Source organism: Trichinella spiralis (genome assembly GCF_000181795.1).
Source record: "Trichinella spiralis strain ISS 195 chromosome Unknown Scfld9, whole genome shotgun sequence".
Taxonomy (NCBI): Eukaryota; Metazoa; Nematoda; class Enoplea; order Trichinellida; family Trichinellidae; genus Trichinella; species Trichinella spiralis.
This window is the reverse complement of record NW_003526948.1, coordinates 547,121-562,503: the sequence shown is the minus strand read 5'-3', so window position 1 is coordinate 562,503 and position 15,383 is coordinate 547,121. Positions and strand designations below refer to the sequence as shown.

At 32.0% G+C, this 15,383-nt stretch overlaps 4 protein-coding genes across 4 annotated transcripts; 2 read left to right on the top strand and 2 right to left on the bottom strand.

Moving 5' to 3' along the window:
- Positions 1 to 467: 467 nt before the first annotated feature.
- On the bottom strand, positions 468 to 4,137 carry Tsp_09490 (phosphoglucomutase). The gene is made up of 14 exons (XM_003371226.1): positions 4,093 to 4,137; positions 3,935 to 3,997; positions 3,647 to 3,804; positions 2,973 to 3,069; positions 2,531 to 2,698; positions 2,185 to 2,470; positions 1,968 to 2,126; positions 1,678 to 1,868; positions 1,449 to 1,603; positions 1,248 to 1,379; positions 1,062 to 1,181; positions 824 to 998; positions 617 to 751; positions 468 to 557 (listed from the first exon to the last, which is right to left on the bottom strand). Exons 1-14 carry the CDS (start codon positions 4,135 to 4,137, stop codon positions 468 to 470), a joined length of 1,974 nt encoding a protein of 657 aa, XP_003371274.1.
- A 1,372-nt stretch (positions 4,138 to 5,509) lies between these two features.
- Positions 5,510 to 7,022, bottom strand: Tsp_09491 (thymidylate kinase). Its single transcript, XM_003371225.1, has 3 exons — positions 6,957 to 7,022; positions 6,313 to 6,501; positions 5,510 to 5,611 (listed from the first exon to the last, which is right to left on the bottom strand). The coding sequence occupies exons 1-3, from the start codon at positions 7,020 to 7,022 to the stop codon at positions 5,510 to 5,512; spliced, it is 357 nt and encodes a 118-aa protein (XP_003371273.1).
- Positions 7,023 to 7,753: 731 nt separating this feature from the next.
- On the top strand, positions 7,754 to 10,832 carry Tsp_09492 (conserved hypothetical protein). The gene is made up of 7 exons (XM_003371224.1): positions 7,754 to 7,886; positions 7,998 to 8,073; positions 9,311 to 9,442; positions 9,636 to 9,677; positions 10,403 to 10,476; positions 10,603 to 10,784; positions 10,827 to 10,832. The coding sequence occupies exons 1-7, from the start codon at positions 7,754 to 7,756 to the stop codon at positions 10,830 to 10,832; spliced, it is 645 nt and encodes a 214-aa protein (XP_003371272.1).
- Positions 10,833 to 10,986: 154 nt separating this feature from the next.
- Positions 10,987 to 13,219, top strand: Tsp_09493 (conserved hypothetical protein). The gene is made up of 6 exons (XM_003371223.1): positions 10,987 to 10,994; positions 11,041 to 11,047; positions 11,100 to 11,364; positions 12,340 to 12,519; positions 12,786 to 12,823; positions 13,115 to 13,219. Exons 1-6 carry the CDS (start codon positions 10,987 to 10,989, stop codon positions 13,217 to 13,219), a joined length of 603 nt encoding a protein of 200 aa, XP_003371271.1.
- The last annotated feature ends 2,164 nt before the right edge of the window (positions 13,220 to 15,383 follow it).

Below are 15,383 nucleotides of genomic sequence, written 5' to 3'. Positions count from 1 at the left end.
GCAGCAGCAGCAGCAGCAGCATCATGTTGCAATTCTTGCACGAGTAAAGGTTACAATGACGTTCACAAACAGAAATTGATTATTTACGACGGCATATCATAATAATGAAATGACAAATCAAACGCAAACTGCACACGCAAAGCACGCAATGTAATTTTATTCAAACTGCTAATTTTACTGCATAATCAGCTAGTATAATTTCACAGCCATATACGTTGAACCATTAGAGAATATTTTTGCATAAATCTCTATAACCTTAACCATCAAAAGCCTTCAACAAGAACCACAGAAAAATAATTACAAGAGTTCCGGGATAGAAACTGCTTAGCACTAATAATAATTGCAATACAATGGATAATATCTTGGCAATCAAGGCATCGAAAAAAAGTAAAAAAATAATATTAAATATCTAAAGCTAGGCTTCTTTCTAAACTATCACAATTCTCCATTCCTCTTTGTCAAACTTTTCAAGTAATGACAGTCGGACCTTTGCGTCCAGTGTGCTCTTCAATCTTCGCCAATAAAATGCCTACCTTAATCACCGGCGCCAACACTTCCTGAAGCAAACAACAAAGCAAATGAAAGATAAAAAATGGTAATCAATCAAAAAATCTACCATGGGTTCCATGCAAATGCGGGTCGATTCACTTTCGTACTTCTCTACATACATGCGAAGCGTCGCACCAACGCTACCGGTACCGCTGAGTCGGTACACCAGACGGACACCATTGGTAAATTTGATGCAATATCCCTATTAATAATTAAACCGTGTTTTTTATTTTTCTCTAGGTTTTTATAACTGAAATAAGCATGTTTTCTTTACCTGACCAGTGGTCAATGAGTGATCTACTGGGTCACGATACTGAAAATTATTCACGCTCTCAATAATAAAATCGCCGCCCAAATTCTCTTGAGCACAACTGTGATCACGCAAAATGTCCTCAAGGGTCTGCATTACCATGTCTGCTTTATTTTGCTCGATATTGTCATAATCATAACTGTATTGAAATAATGAAAACATAATTCCAAACAACAAATAATACTAATAATCTTAAACATACCGACAGAAAAAATGGCGGCCATATTCTTTCCATAAGTCCTCAACAAGGTTAGCAACCGACTTTTTTGTTTCAGCTATGATGCTCAACCAAGCCAGAGCCGCCCACACGCCATCTTTCTCCCTAATAAATTATTTGTTAGAAAAGAAAACTTACACCAACCAAGTAACAACATATAGCAACAAATACCGGATGTGATCAGAACCTGTTCCAAAACTTTCTTCACCACACAATGAAAGACGGCCTGCATCCATAAGATTACCAAAAAATTTCCATCCGGTTGGAACTTCAGCGAAATTTACATGCAGTTTCGCTGCAACACTAAATAAAGTAAAATTATAGACATATAACATATAAAGCAAAGGTGCAATCAAAGAAACCTATAATTACCGATCAACTGCCCCAGCGGTTGGCATGCTTCGAGCCAATCCACGAATGCCAGTTAATCGAAAGTACGGTATTAATTTCATATTGTTCGCAATCACAGCCAACGAATCAGATGGGGTGACAAAAAATCCATCACTACCCAAAATCATATTTCGATCCTAACAAGCAAAAAACATCAATACAGAATATAAAAAAGCCATCATACAATTAAAACAGGAAAAGACAAGATTACTCCATCGCCATCAAAAGCTGCTCCAAAATGATGAACTCCTTCTTTCATTTTGTCTATGAGCATTGTCGCGTAAGTCTGGTTCGGATCTGGATGCGTTCCACCAAAATCTGGAAGTGGATTGCAGCGCATTAAATCTTCCAAAGGAGCACCAAGTTCCTGGTGAAAAATTCGTTGGACATAAGGGCCAGTAGCTTAAAATAGAAATATTCACAGTTGATGTTTTTTAACATTTACTATTTTACATCAAAACTCTTCTTAAAGCAAAAATAAATATTCGTATAAAAGCTCACCTCCGTGCATGGCATCGATCAGAATTCGAAACTGCGACTGTCCATCCAAACCTTTAGCAATAAGGTTCCTAATGGAACTGAAGTCGAATATTGAATACATAAATGTAGTGTAATCAGAAATAGAGTCGAAAACTTCCACTGTCATTGTTCCCACATTTTCTACACATTAAAATGATACAGTCAGAAAATGAAACAAAAAACGCTAAATATCATTTACCGATGGTGTAAGTTTCTGACTTGATTTCTGTCAAATCACACTTCAAGCTTGGGCAAATATAATAGTGAGTCAGCTCTTTAGAAATGCGAAAAATCTCCTGGGTAACCGATTCAACGGCTGGACCACCATTAGCTATGTTGTATTTGATGCCAAAATCACCATTAGGACCACCAGGATTGTGGCTCGCGGTTAATATAATGCCTCCGTCAGCACTGTTGTGACGAATTGCACGTGAAATTGCTGGAGTTGTAGCAAATCCATTTTTCGCGATTAGCAAACGTTTAACCTGAAACAAAATTTTACACAAAATTAAAATTGTATAGAGTATAAAAATAAAATTATATACCCCATTAGCAGCAGCTATTTGAATGATAATCTGCATCACATGATCGTTATAGAAACGACCATCCCCACCAAGAATTAACGTTGCAGTTTCCTTACGTTTACCTAAACCACCTTCCAAAATGCTTTGAATGAAGTTTTCAGTATAATTCTTGATTTGAAACGTAGTGACCTAAAATAACAGAATACAAACTAAAAAATTGCACAATAACAATACAACAAGTTACAGGCTATGCACACCTGATTCACCAATCACATAAACAAGCAACGAAGTTTGTCACAAAAATGCCATGCAAAAAATTTGCCTTTAATCTAATTTAATCAAAACAAATAACAATCATCAATTTTTTATAGCTAATTGAAACTTCATCTCTTATTGAATGTGCCAAATAAACTAAGTGTAGCATATCTGTCAACAAAACAGCTGTTCAGAAAAGCAAACTCACTGGTTTACGCAAGCCACTAGTGCCAGGCTTCTGATCAGAAAATGGCTTCGTAGCAACCTTTTCAACTGCAAAAACTACACCACTCATTTTGAAATAGCTAAAATAAAAATAAACATATTAAAAAACAACATTAAGATTTCAATATGATCACAAACAGCTGCTATAATTCAGTAAAAATCCAGTAACCATAAAGAGCAAAAACAGAAATAATATGCTAAATGAATTCATATTAATATAAATATCAACATTTAAACACTTCATCAACAAATAAAAATAAAATTGTGACAGCTGTCATTAGAAGAACTTCATCGTAAACAACAACAGTTTACATACTTTCTTCATCTGGAAAATGCTAAAATATGCAAATAAAAAATGGCACTCTTATCACTATAAAGTACTGACAAATTATGTGTACATTATACATCTCAAAAATGTACACTAAAAGAAATCACTTTTACAAACGATCAACAATCACAAACGTAAAAAATTCACAACACTTCATGTAAACACAAAGTGACTTTCAGGTTCCATGATAAAAAATAATAAATAAAGTACAAAACTCTTTTAATTCACTTCATGTTATACTGCTTTTTCTTATTTTTAAACAGTAATGAATATTTAAAATATGCAATAAAAGTGTTCCAAAAATTTTGCAATAGGAAAATTTTGAAAACATGGAATTTACAAAAGCAGCATCATCTGTTAACGTCGGCAATGCGGATACTGTCGTCCATGTTTGCAAACCTGCGTATCGGGATTGATATACGGTAGTCACGTGTGTGACGTAAGAAGAGGCAGTGTTCCTTTGCCGTGTGTGTTTAGTTGCCGTTATCTAGAGATTGTCTCCGATGTGGTTTTGATTGTGTGTGTTCTATTGAGTCATTCTTGGTCTTATTATCTCTGGCTCAGCATTATTCCTTTGTGAACAAACCGTGTCGACACTCAATCGAGTTTTGATTAACAGTTATCGTGACGCAAGTCGGACTGTCTAACGCATTAGACTTTCCCGTCTTGCAATAACGAACCTAAATACAGTACACTAATATCACGAACGAGCGACCTACAATTTCGCTCGTTACATTATCAATTGAAGCACTGCTGGAATTTTAATAAACAGTACCTCGACGTATTTGCTATTTAGAACTGTGCGAACTGGTACTGGCATCTTTTCTAATGTTTCTGATTGATTTAAGTTACTGAAGGAAAACTTCGAAAATCGAAACTTTTTGGTAAATTGTTTTGTTCATTTGTACTTGCAAATTCTTAAATAAAACAGTAGTAGTGTGTTGTTGTTCTTGCTCACATTGTCGAACGTGATAGTTTCCTTTTACTGTTCGTTATTCTTCTATTTAGATGAGTATATATTGAATAAAATATTTATATAAGTGCTATTTATTCAATTCTAAGTACAGTGATATGTCGTTAGAAGGAAAAGTAGACTACTGTTATCAGTGTACAAACCAGCGAATGGTAACTTGGAATACTACAAAGAAGCACAGAAACCTGAGCAGCAATTTAAAGAGGAGTCTTTTTTCTACATATAATATTGGTGACGCGAGCTAGGAGCAGAGAAAAAGTATAAAAGAAGACGATATCCTAAGCAAAGAAACGAGACGCCAAACACTGTTGTCTAAACGATTGATTACGTAAATTACATTACAGCCTGCCGAATGTTAAGCCAAAAGTAGTTGAAGAGACATTAGAAACTTTAGGCCGAAGATATGAGAAAGCGTATCGGCTTCAAATTTTTTCTGAAGAAACTATTCACGACGAAGAAGAATTAAATAAAGCTGACGATAAATGGACAGTTTTGGATTGTCAAGTCGTTTTTATTTTTGTCACAATATTAGAGTGGATTCAAGAACAATAAGCAGCAGAATGTGAAAATATGGAATCGATGCGCCTGAAAGCAATCATTTAATCTAATGGTTCTCAACGTTTTTCAATTTGTCAGAACAAAATGTAAAGAAACTGGCGGATGGTTCATCTGATAAATCTATGGCACTGACAAAATAGAAGCGAAATAAATATTTCAACGCCCTTGGCGTACTGTAGTCGGATGTTGCAAATATACAACAGGTAAGTACGCAAATTTTAATTGAATTGTTCAAAAGCCAGTTTTATCAACGACTTCAAATGCAATAGGCGATCAGATTTAAAGTATTTTGTCAAATGAAATTTTAAAGACTTAAGCTACTTAGTGTCCTACGAAACCTATTACAGCTTAAATTAAAAGGATTCATTATAAAAATTCATAAAATCATATCATGAGCAAAATTATTAAATGTATGTATTTTATTTCTGTTTTCACCATTAAAATCCAATTTCCACTTTTTTCGCATTATCTCGACAAATAATCACCTAGGAACAGTGCGGATAAGTTTATAGTTCATCTCTAATCGTTTCTGATCGATATAAGCTTATTCAAGTCATTTTTGGAGAAAAAAGTTTTCTCGAAGATTTCGAAATTTCGTGGGTTATAAGCTTAGTTGTTTTGCGAAAAACTTTTTTTCGAAATTTCCACTTTTTCCTACTTGTTAGACATTCGTGTTGATTAATGATAATGTTATGCAGAGTTTGAGCGAAATCTGTCCAATAGTTGTGGAATAATGGGCCTCTAAAGTTGCCACCTTGCCTATCTTAATATATAGGAAGCTTATCCACATTTTAGGGAAAATCTCGAGAAATAGGCAATCAGAAATAGTGCGGATAGGTTTACTGTAGTTCTCTAATTGTTTCTGATCGATTCAAGTCTATTCAAGTCATTTTTGGAGAAAAAAGTTCTCGAAAATTTTAAAATTGCTCGGGCGATAATATAGCCTTTGCTGTCTGTGAGGAGGCCAAAAATAATTACTTTTCATTGCAATGTATTTGTTAATTTGAAACGGCATTTAGTAGTTATAAAGTAATATTCGTACCTTTACCTTTCATGTTGTGTAAATGGTTTTACAGTAACGGAACGCTTTTGTGTGATATGAGTATTTTTAATCAGTATCTAATATTCGAACAATTAGTAAAATGTGACAATGTTTTTTAAACTTTATACTGTTTAACTGCTGAATGTTGCACCACATTTCACATGAGAAAAATATAATTAACTGAATTTACATTACTGAAAGGACTTTGACATTTTTCTTTTATGTAAAATGTTTTTATCATCAATTGGTTGATTAAGTATAACCAAACATTTTCAGCGGACTCGCCATAGCAGGTGATTTGAGTAAATCACATACAGTTCTTTCAATTTGATCAGCAATTTCCTTTTGTGATTTTTCACCATCAATTACCTAATATGCAGTCACTGGATAAATTCTCGGAAGACCAGTTCATAAATGCATACCTGCCAATATTTATCTGTCAGCCGTTGATAATTGTGACGAACTTTACGTTGAAATTCTTCATCATCAAACCGTTCCACACCAAATTCACCACGATTTTTCAGTGTCTCCGGTTTCACATCCACAAAGAAAACTACATCAGGTTGTGGCAGTCCACGATCAGCATTCATGCACCAATCGAAATCCAAACCCTATAAACGAACGATTTTCGATATAATTATGCTTAAGGGAAATCACTAATGAAGAATGAAGAATAACAATAATGAAGAAAATTTGGATTAGAATTTACCTTCGCAGCGGAAAAAGCTATTCCAGAGAATAAGTATCTATCAACAATTACGGTAGTGCCACATTTGATATTGTTTTCAATTTCAGTACTGAAAATGCTTTTTTCAGTAATAAACAATAATATATAGCAAAGTTTTACTGCACAGCCCAACGATCGGCAGAAAACAAAAGATGTGCAACATGATTTTCCATTTCAACCTTTTTGTTCAAATACTGATCTAACATTTCGCCAATAACACCAGCACGAGCTAAATAGCATCATTCATTTTCATATTAATTAGTAAATGCATTTACTTGGAAAACGCATCGTCACCACAGGAAATGCATGACATTGTAAGAAATTTGACAAGAGACGAACCTGTGTAGTCTTTCCAGATCGATCAAGACCTTCAAAAACAATTAGCGCACCACGGCAGTTTTCCATTAAAAATCTAAAACCACACATAAGATTATATTTATCATAATTTACTATTAGTTAAATAAACATTAAGTATTTTATAATATATGTACATGCGTACGCATTTTACAATGAAATTTTATTTAAAGCATAAGGAACATTTTTCAGTTCGATTTTTATTCCGTCATATTTAATATATCTGAAAAACAATCTCCATCAAATTCAATTCAGTGATATAAATATGACTGATCTCTTTTAAAGTTATTATGATTCAATATCATTCGAGCGAAGGCCATGAATACTAGCAAATGGCATAACGGAGCCACGTTGGCTACTCGGGGCGAAAACCAGTAATAGATCCACAAATAGTAGCCTACACAAAATAAATAAAGTAAAGGTCAAAAACGTAAATGTAGCATACCTCTACTCATCGCCGCCATTATGCCTCTTGCACTTGTGTCTCTACGAGACATCCAAGCAGAAAAATCAGCGAGTTTGACATCAAAAATGTTAGTATCTTCTACAATAAAAAGAGCAAACAGAGTGAAATGTTATCATTTTATCACTTTCACATTTAAAAAAAGCATTAAAGAAAAAAATGCTTATTACAAAAATGTAGTTAGATATTTAACTAACAATGTAATATCATTTCTTTCAATATAAATTTAACATGAATAGAACACAAGAAAACTTCAATTTTAAATTAAAAAAATGCAATGAAAAAAACTAAAATACCAAATAATCATTATTAAATAATTATGATCATTTACGAATTAAATCATTTAAACAATAAAAAGTCATACTTTTTCCGTAATATCGCCATGGACAATAAGGTCCGTGAATTTTTTTGTTGTACTCCTTTGGTAGGAGACCAAAATCGGCTTTTCGCAAGTAATTTTTCCATATCTTCTCACTTGCATTCAGCACCATGCGTTGTGGAAGTAAAGTAAGAATCTGTCGAGATGACCGGGATTTCTAAAATATTTAATTAAATAATTAAAGAATACACCATACTGCTTCACATTAACCTTCACTGCATCGATGTATCTGTCAACACGTTTCACGATAGTAGGATCAAGTCTTTGAATATATCGATTTTGCCATTCGATGATTGAATTAATCATTTTGATATCTTCCGATAAATATATAATTTTAATCGCCTAGATTTATAAAAAATGCTGAAAAACAACTATCACGCAAAGCTCGAGTTATTACTATAGTAAGAATGTGATTTTCAAGAAGTATAGTGGAATAAGTAAGGATTATGATGCATTAAAAGTTTCAAATGCGTATAATACGCATTGAATTTCAAGCATTCCTAGTTTTAAAAACGATTAGTATTTCAATTTGTTTTGTTTTTTTCACTGAATTGACTGTCAGTAATAATATTTAAGCAAATGTAAGGAAGTGTCACAAATGCTATAAAAGAAGTAATAATTCTATTTGTAAAAGGTGCTCATCACTATTTTATTTTACAAAATTTTAATAATTTTGGAATTATCTTCATTTTGTTTACAACGATTTTACTGATTTATTTCTGTAAATAAACAGTATAGTGCTGTTTAAATAGGAATAAAACTGTTTGTTAATTACAGCAGATGATATTTGAAATTTTTATATATGCGTAATTTTTGATATATAATAATTTTATAATATAATATAAGATAATATAATTTTAATAAAAAATAATTTTTGAACAGACTTGAATGTTTTTAGTCAAAATTTGGCATACTGTTATTATATATATATATGGCATTCATACTTTTCGTACATTTTGTCTGGGTATTGCAGTCGTGAATCTTAAATAGTATTAATTGTTTAGAACTGTAAACTGCATCTTTTGTAGATCTTTCAGTAATCCAGTATTTCTTTTATACATTAGACACTATGCATGTACATATATAATGGCTATAGTAAGCGTTATAGTTAATAGAACTGAGTATTATTTCTTGTTTATCTACTTTCCACTTGTAATTTGGCAATGTTTATTCTGTTGCATACATTTAGAGGCATGAAATGTTTATTGTGCTTTTTAGCGTTTTATGTTTATAGCGACGAGTTTTCATAACATTTACATTGACAATTATGTATTGACAAAAAGGAACAAAACAAACAGAAATATTTAAAAAGCTTCCCAAAATACTTGAACACCAAATATTTATGATGATTTCTTACTGTCCCGCAGTTAAGTATCAGTGGGCTCAAATTTATTCTTGAAGTAGTATTTTCCATAGAATTTCATTAGCTGATTTCATTGATGTAGATTTGTGTTGTTCTTTTTCTTTTTTTTAATTTTGACTTTACATGTAGTGAAGCATGGATGTCGATATGGATGTAGTTGTGAAAGAAGAAAAGGAAGTCGGTGAACTCACGGAATTGGAGAAGGCACGCGCGGAGCTTGATCGTGTTCTTTTTAAAATGAAGGAAGAGATGCTTAATCCGAAAACGTATGATCGTTTTTTATTTTATGAATACGTTTGTTTTTTTCTTTATTTTATGATTACGTTTGTTTTTTATAAAGTATTTTTTCAAAATTTCAATGCGAGACAGTAATTTTAAAATATTTGAAAGTAGAGTGCAGTTTTGTTATTAGTGAAGCCACATTTTGCTTTGGTGTTGTAAATTTTTTGAACTTTTTAGCGTGAAACCACCACCCACCGATATAAAAAATGAAGAAACAGGGTAAAGTCAATTTATTATTATTTAATAAATGATGTAATGGTGTAAGTGAATTGAAAAGTGTCAAATGTGAGGGAGGCTATATTTGTACTACATTCCAGATGTCGCCTTGTTAAAAATGTACATTTTGAGTTACATACATGCAGTTGCATACATTGAATTCCATATTTTTAGTTGCTTGATAGTTTAATTGAATATAGCTTTTCATTTATAAACTGATATCATATTGTACATCGAAAAGAAATATCTTTCTGTTCAGCATAACAATTAAATTGTATCACTATTTTTCTTTACTACGTTCTCAATTACTGCATGTGGAAAACAGATTTTGAACAGAAATATTTCAGGACTGACGTGCAGAAATTCATGGTAAAGGCGAACATTTTCCGTTATAATTATTTTCTCGAAAGCAGTATTTGTAACTTTTATGCATACTGTATATTACTGTATTCAAGTTTTGGAAATTAAAGTTTTAAATTATAGATATGGAAACTTAAACAAATGGATGTAGTTAAAGCATTTATTATTTCTAAGAAATATATAAATAGGGATGTTCTTAAATACTTTTACAGACTGGAATTTAAAATTTCGAATATAATAAAGATTGACGATGTTAAATATTAGTAATTAAAAATAAACAAATTGTTTTAAATGGGTTTTGTTTCTGAAACTGATCTGATGAATGATATGATGGTCTTCTGTTCATTATAATAGTTTTTATTTTTTAGTATGTCAAATCTGAGTTTGAACTCACCAGGACCATCAAAACCTGGAAGAAAGCGCGTTCAGCAAGATAAGAATAGTAATTATGATTGTTATTTGTTAAAGTTTCCAAAAATATACTGAAGTGTTATATTTCGTTTTATAATAAAAATTCTGTTGAGAGGTTCTCGAATATAATCGTATAACTTTTGTTTTTCTATTTTAGAAGTTCTGTTTCAGTTGTGTCAGAAATCGTTTGAGCTTAAAAATGTTAACGAAAATCACTCTCTTTACCGTCTTGCTCGAGTGTGGCTTTATGGGAAAGATGAACCACGATGTCCTGCAAACAGAGAAGAGAATCCGACTGAGAAGATGTCTGAGGAATTGGACATTATGAAAGACGCTAAAGTATGCGACATAAATTGCAATTTGAAATTATTATTATTTTAGTTTTGAACACTTCTTACTTACGTTTCATCTAAATCTGTAAACAAAATGTTTATTTTGATCGATTTAAACACATTCGATTTTACATCTTAAATGAAACGATCTGGCCGCAATATATTTATTGTTAATAAAGGATGTAAATGGTGAATTAGATTAAATTAATATGCGGATGTAAGAAGTTTATTATTGTGGTAAATTTTATTTTCCTTTTTTGCAGTTTTTGGGTAATTAAGATGTAATTTAAATACATAACTATTGTATTTCTTATTTTTTTAGTTGAATAAGAAAGAAGCAGGTGAATTTCTTTTGCCTGAACCAAGTCCTCCGGATTCTCCTGTTGCCAGTGCACCAATGGTGATTGAACCAACGTTTCCTGATGAACCGGTTGATTTAACTACATCGCAAGGAATTTTAAAGTCTTACTTACCACACTGGAAAGCGATCAAGCAATCTTGCATTAAGCAAAGACAGATGAGCGACCAACCTTATCACAAAAGTTTTGCTGTTTTGAAAGATATGTATGAGAAGTCTCAAAAGAAAGGTGATTGAATTTTTGACAATGCTATTTAAAAAATCTGGATAATGGGAATTATATATTTTTGGTAGCTTTTATTTTAAATTTATGTATTTTTGGGATATTCAATTCGATTTTATACTCTGTTTTTTTTAAATTGGGAAACAGCTAAATGTGAGAATTCGTATTTAATACAGCATTTTTAAATATCATATTAATATCCGTGGAATTAAAAAATCGCGGTTAATATTTTGTATTTTTGCACGTATTTGAACTATCGTATTGTTGCTTTAATAGTAGTAATACAGTGGTTATATAAGTTTGAAGTTTTTAAATGAAAATATATAAACGATAGTGAATTGAAAGCACGGTAATGGTAAATTTATGTGAAACAATTCTAAGAAAATGTTATGTTAAAGCATGCCATATATATATATATATATATCGTTTTTCATTATTTTTTGCATGAAAACATTTGCATTTATATTTATTTAGCCAATATGATTTGTGAAACAAATTGAAACATGTTATAAAAATTGATTTGAAATTGATGCCAAAACTGAACCGCTTCATTTATTCAAAGTATGTCTGTTGTTAGCCCCAAGAGAATGATTAAAAAATAGAGGCTTCCTCTCCTATTTTAATTTTCCAAATGAGATTCATCCACAGAATGGAAAAGTAGTCATTTGAGCAATTTACTAAATTATTCACTCGTATGGACAGCATTTTGAATTCATTTTCAATAACGTAATAATAGAAATTCAATTTGCAAATAGTGATAATATGATACAGGCTTTCAATTATAAATTTACCATGCAATAAAACAATTTTTGAAATTTAGAGCATATATACTTATTTCAAAATATTGCAGTGCAACTAATCAAATTCTAAAACCTGATAACCCCTGACATATTAAATAATTTTAATGATTTTAATTATATTAATCACTTTAAAACGTTTTGGCATATTGTTTTTTACCTTTATCTTAAATATTACTTTGAGTGACCTCATGGCAGAGCACTCGAGAAAGTTTAGTTCGTAGAAGTTTGAACATCCATTTACCCTCTTTGTATAAACATATCTGTGCTTGCTTGTTTGCTTTGTACTTTTCGCCAAACACTGATCCGCCCATTCTGGAAGTACGTGCTTTTGAAGAGGCAGCATGTTTTCTTAAACAAAGTAGTATTTTCAAATAATATTAGCAGTTTTAATTAGACGAAAAGTAGATGAGTCAATAAAATAAAGAAGAAACTGAGTATTTAAAAACTTATATATATATAAACTGATTAGAACTTGGCTTTGGTATTGTTTGACTTTATTGCATAAATTTACAAGCACAGTGCCCATATTGTTACAATCTGAAACATTTTAGCTTTTTATTTTGTAAATTTTAAACGAATGAATAAAAGAATGTATTCTTTAAAGATCAATTTTTATAAAAATAACAGTGGCCCAAAAGAAGCAAGCCTTGCAAAATGTTGATCTTGTCTTTTCTCCAAAAATATTGCTTATTGAGATAAAGATCAATTGTAGCATATAGCAATTTATCTTTGCAAACATGCTGTCTTAAATTTAAAATAGTTTTTCATGACGGCTTTACATGATCTGCTTTGTTGTAATGTTTGCAAGTTGTTTGCTTTGAATTTTTTGTCTTGTCTGCACCAAAGACAAGAAGGAAATTGTTTTCCAACTTTGCTAAGAACAGATGAAAGGAAGATTATTTAAAATTAATGTTTCTCAGTGATCAGCTGTAAATAATGAATAAATAAATAACCAGTTTTGGCATTTGGAAAGGCGTGAACGGGCACACACGTGCTACACGTCATCACAATCAACCGTTTGCGAAAACCGGCTTGTTTGCGACAAACCTAGAACACAGTAAGCGTAGTCGTTGCTTGCTCCGCCTAAACAAACAACTGTGCCCACCTATGCGGAATACCGCGGTTTGAGCACAATCGCTTACCGTATGACAAAAATACAGTAGCCTGACGATTTACCAATTTGCAGCATTATGTATTCCTCATTTCTGCGCTGATTTTCATTCAAAAAATCAACTTGCCTGTGCAAACTGATACAGGATAGTGACATCACAATGACTATATTTGATATTCAATGGAAAATTTTGTAGAAGTCCATTCTGAAGAAGTGGAATTTCATAACAACTGTACTTCTGAAGCATAATGCTTTTATCACAGAATTGTAGTCGTTTATATTTGTGCAGTGCAACATTTTTCGTAGTAGTCATCATTATTTCTTGTCTCAACATCAGCTCTACGTCAGCAGCTGATCAAATTATTTTCTTTCCATACCTTATTCATTTGTCATTAGACAGTTGTTCATCAACTTGTTTAGTTAAATTACTGCTAATGCAAATTAAGTAAAAATCAGCCCTATATAATTTGTTTTTAAGTTATATAAATGCACAACTGATAACTGATAATTCACTTGTTCAAAAGTATTGAAACGTTTAACGATTTTGTTTGCTTTAGGAAATTTTATTTATTTCAAAGTTAATTTTTTTATTTTAATTTTTGTACTCCGCAGTAAAAAACATGACTACTGAGGTCTTTATTCTACTCTGTTCGTCATAGCATTTGACGAATTCTATGCGCAGAAAGATTGCTGTTTCTGATAATCAAAAATCGGGTTCGTTGATTTCAGGTCAACATGGTAAAGATGACAGTTACGTTATGACAATAGCAAAACAAAATGTTTAACGCGTTTTTTATGAAACAAGGATAAAAAACAACGATTGCAAAGCTTTTACGCAGTGCAATGTTTCAGTTTTATAGTATTATTGCAGACAACTGTGATTCTAATTAAGAATGGGCGTGGCAGTTATTTTCCAATGAAAGCGCCAAAAGCGGTCATCTGAGTGCAACAATGTCAGTGTTTATTGTCAAGGGCGGATTGCGTGCGTCACGTTTTTTATCATGCACTAAATCCGTCTTACTGTCACTTTAAATGTACCCCAAAAATATGATGAATGGAGGCGATGGAAATTCACGCTTATCATTTTAATGGCAAACTGAAAAAGGCAAGGGCTTTTGTCTCATCACAATTTTTGGAAAAAAAACTCTAGTCGAATCTAGTAAATTGTTTTTTCCGTTCACCTTTCATGTCGATGCTGGGCATAATTGCAAACGCCTGCATACTCACACGCGCTAAGCGGTGTCCTTTTACAAGCTGCCCGCGTATCAGTATACCTTTGTCGGTGCGGTTCAGTCAAGCGAGCATGAACTTTGTTGGCCTTGAGCAGGCATCAGATCAATAGCAGAAAAGCGGATTTACGCTGGGTCAGCTGAATCTCATTAGAAATCAAAGTTCACATACGGCACAAACTTCACATCAAACAGTGCCGACGCATCCATGTCAAAATGCCTACAGCAGGTTGTTAATCTTTATGTATAGTACAATACTATTCTAATGTTTTGTCTAAATACATATAATTTTAAAAAATTTTCGTATTTTCTAAATCACTTTTATAGTAAAAATTAACATTATGAAAGAACAATCTATGAAAGTAAAAAAAAGAAAACTAGCATTGCAAATTTGTAATTTTTGTTTGAAAATAAATGAAAGGAAAAAAAAGCAAAAAGTTTATATAGTGCAATTATGTAATCACCCAGAAGTGACATTTGCGTGAACAGCTCAAAGAAAAATCTGCTGTTTGCTTTTAAATTCAGCCGGAAATAGTTGTTACTTGAAGAAAGTTGTTTTGGCATTCATCAGCTGCCTAGCTATTAAATGAAACACAAGATGAAAAGATGAGGATTTGGTTTTAAATGCTTTAATTCTGATGTTTTAAATATACATAATGTGTGTGTGCATATATGTTCTGATTGAAATACTGATCAATGTCATATCCGTAGAATTTTGCAAATCCAATTGTAATTGTGCAATTCTTTGATTTTTTCTAAGAAACTTACAATCATAGGTTATTTGCTGATATGCTTGATGAAGCAGCATTTGTCATCGATTGCAAAAGTCAGTGTTATAGCGCGTTAGTTTTGTCAGCAGTGAACTTTTGCAATGAAAGTGTGCAA

Bases quoted from the DNA above. Each gene is read 5' to 3' on its own strand.
- Tsp_09491 (XM_003371225.1), bottom strand. From the start codon at position 7,022: ATGGAAAACTGCCGTGGTGCGCTAATTGTTTTTGAAGGTCTTGATCGA. The intron at 6,502-6,956 runs GTTCGTCTCTTG...GTTCGTTTATAG, and splicing joins GATCTGGAAAGACTACACAG to GGTTTGGATTTCGATTGGTG. The intron at 5,612-6,312 runs GTATGCATTTAT...CTATATATTAAG, and splicing joins TGACAGATAAATATTGGCAG to ATAGGCAAGGTGGCAACTTT.
- Tsp_09490 (XM_003371226.1), bottom strand. From the start codon at position 4,137: ATGCCAGTACCAGTTCGCACAGTTCTAAATAGCAAATACGTCGAG. The intron at 3,070-3,646 runs GTTTTCAAAATT...TTTTTATTTTAG, and splicing joins GCTGCTTTTGTAAATTCCAT to CTATTTCAAAATGAGTGGTG. The intron at 1,869-1,967 runs GTGAGCTTTTAT...TTCTATTTTAAG, and splicing joins GATCGATGCCATGCACGGAG to CTACTGGCCCTTATGTCCAA.
- Tsp_09493 (XM_003371223.1), top strand. The intron at 11,365-12,339 runs GTGATTGAATTT...TATTACTTTGAG, and splicing joins TGAGAAGTCTCAAAAGAAAG to TGACCTCATGGCAGAGCACT. The intron at 12,520-12,785 runs GTATTTTCAAAT...TAAAAATAACAG, and splicing joins ATGTTTTCTTAAACAAAGTA to TGGCCCAAAAGAAGCAAGCC.
- Tsp_09492 (XM_003371224.1), top strand. From the start codon at position 7,754: ATGATCATTTACGAATTAAATCATTTAAACAATAAAAAGTCATACTTT. The intron at 8,074-9,310 runs GTCTTTGAATAT...CATGTAGTGAAG, and splicing joins TTTCACGATAGTAGGATCAA to CATGGATGTCGATATGGATG. The intron at 9,678-10,402 runs GTAAAGTCAATT...TTTATTTTTTAG, and splicing joins ATAAAAAATGAAGAAACAGG to TATGTCAAATCTGAGTTTGA.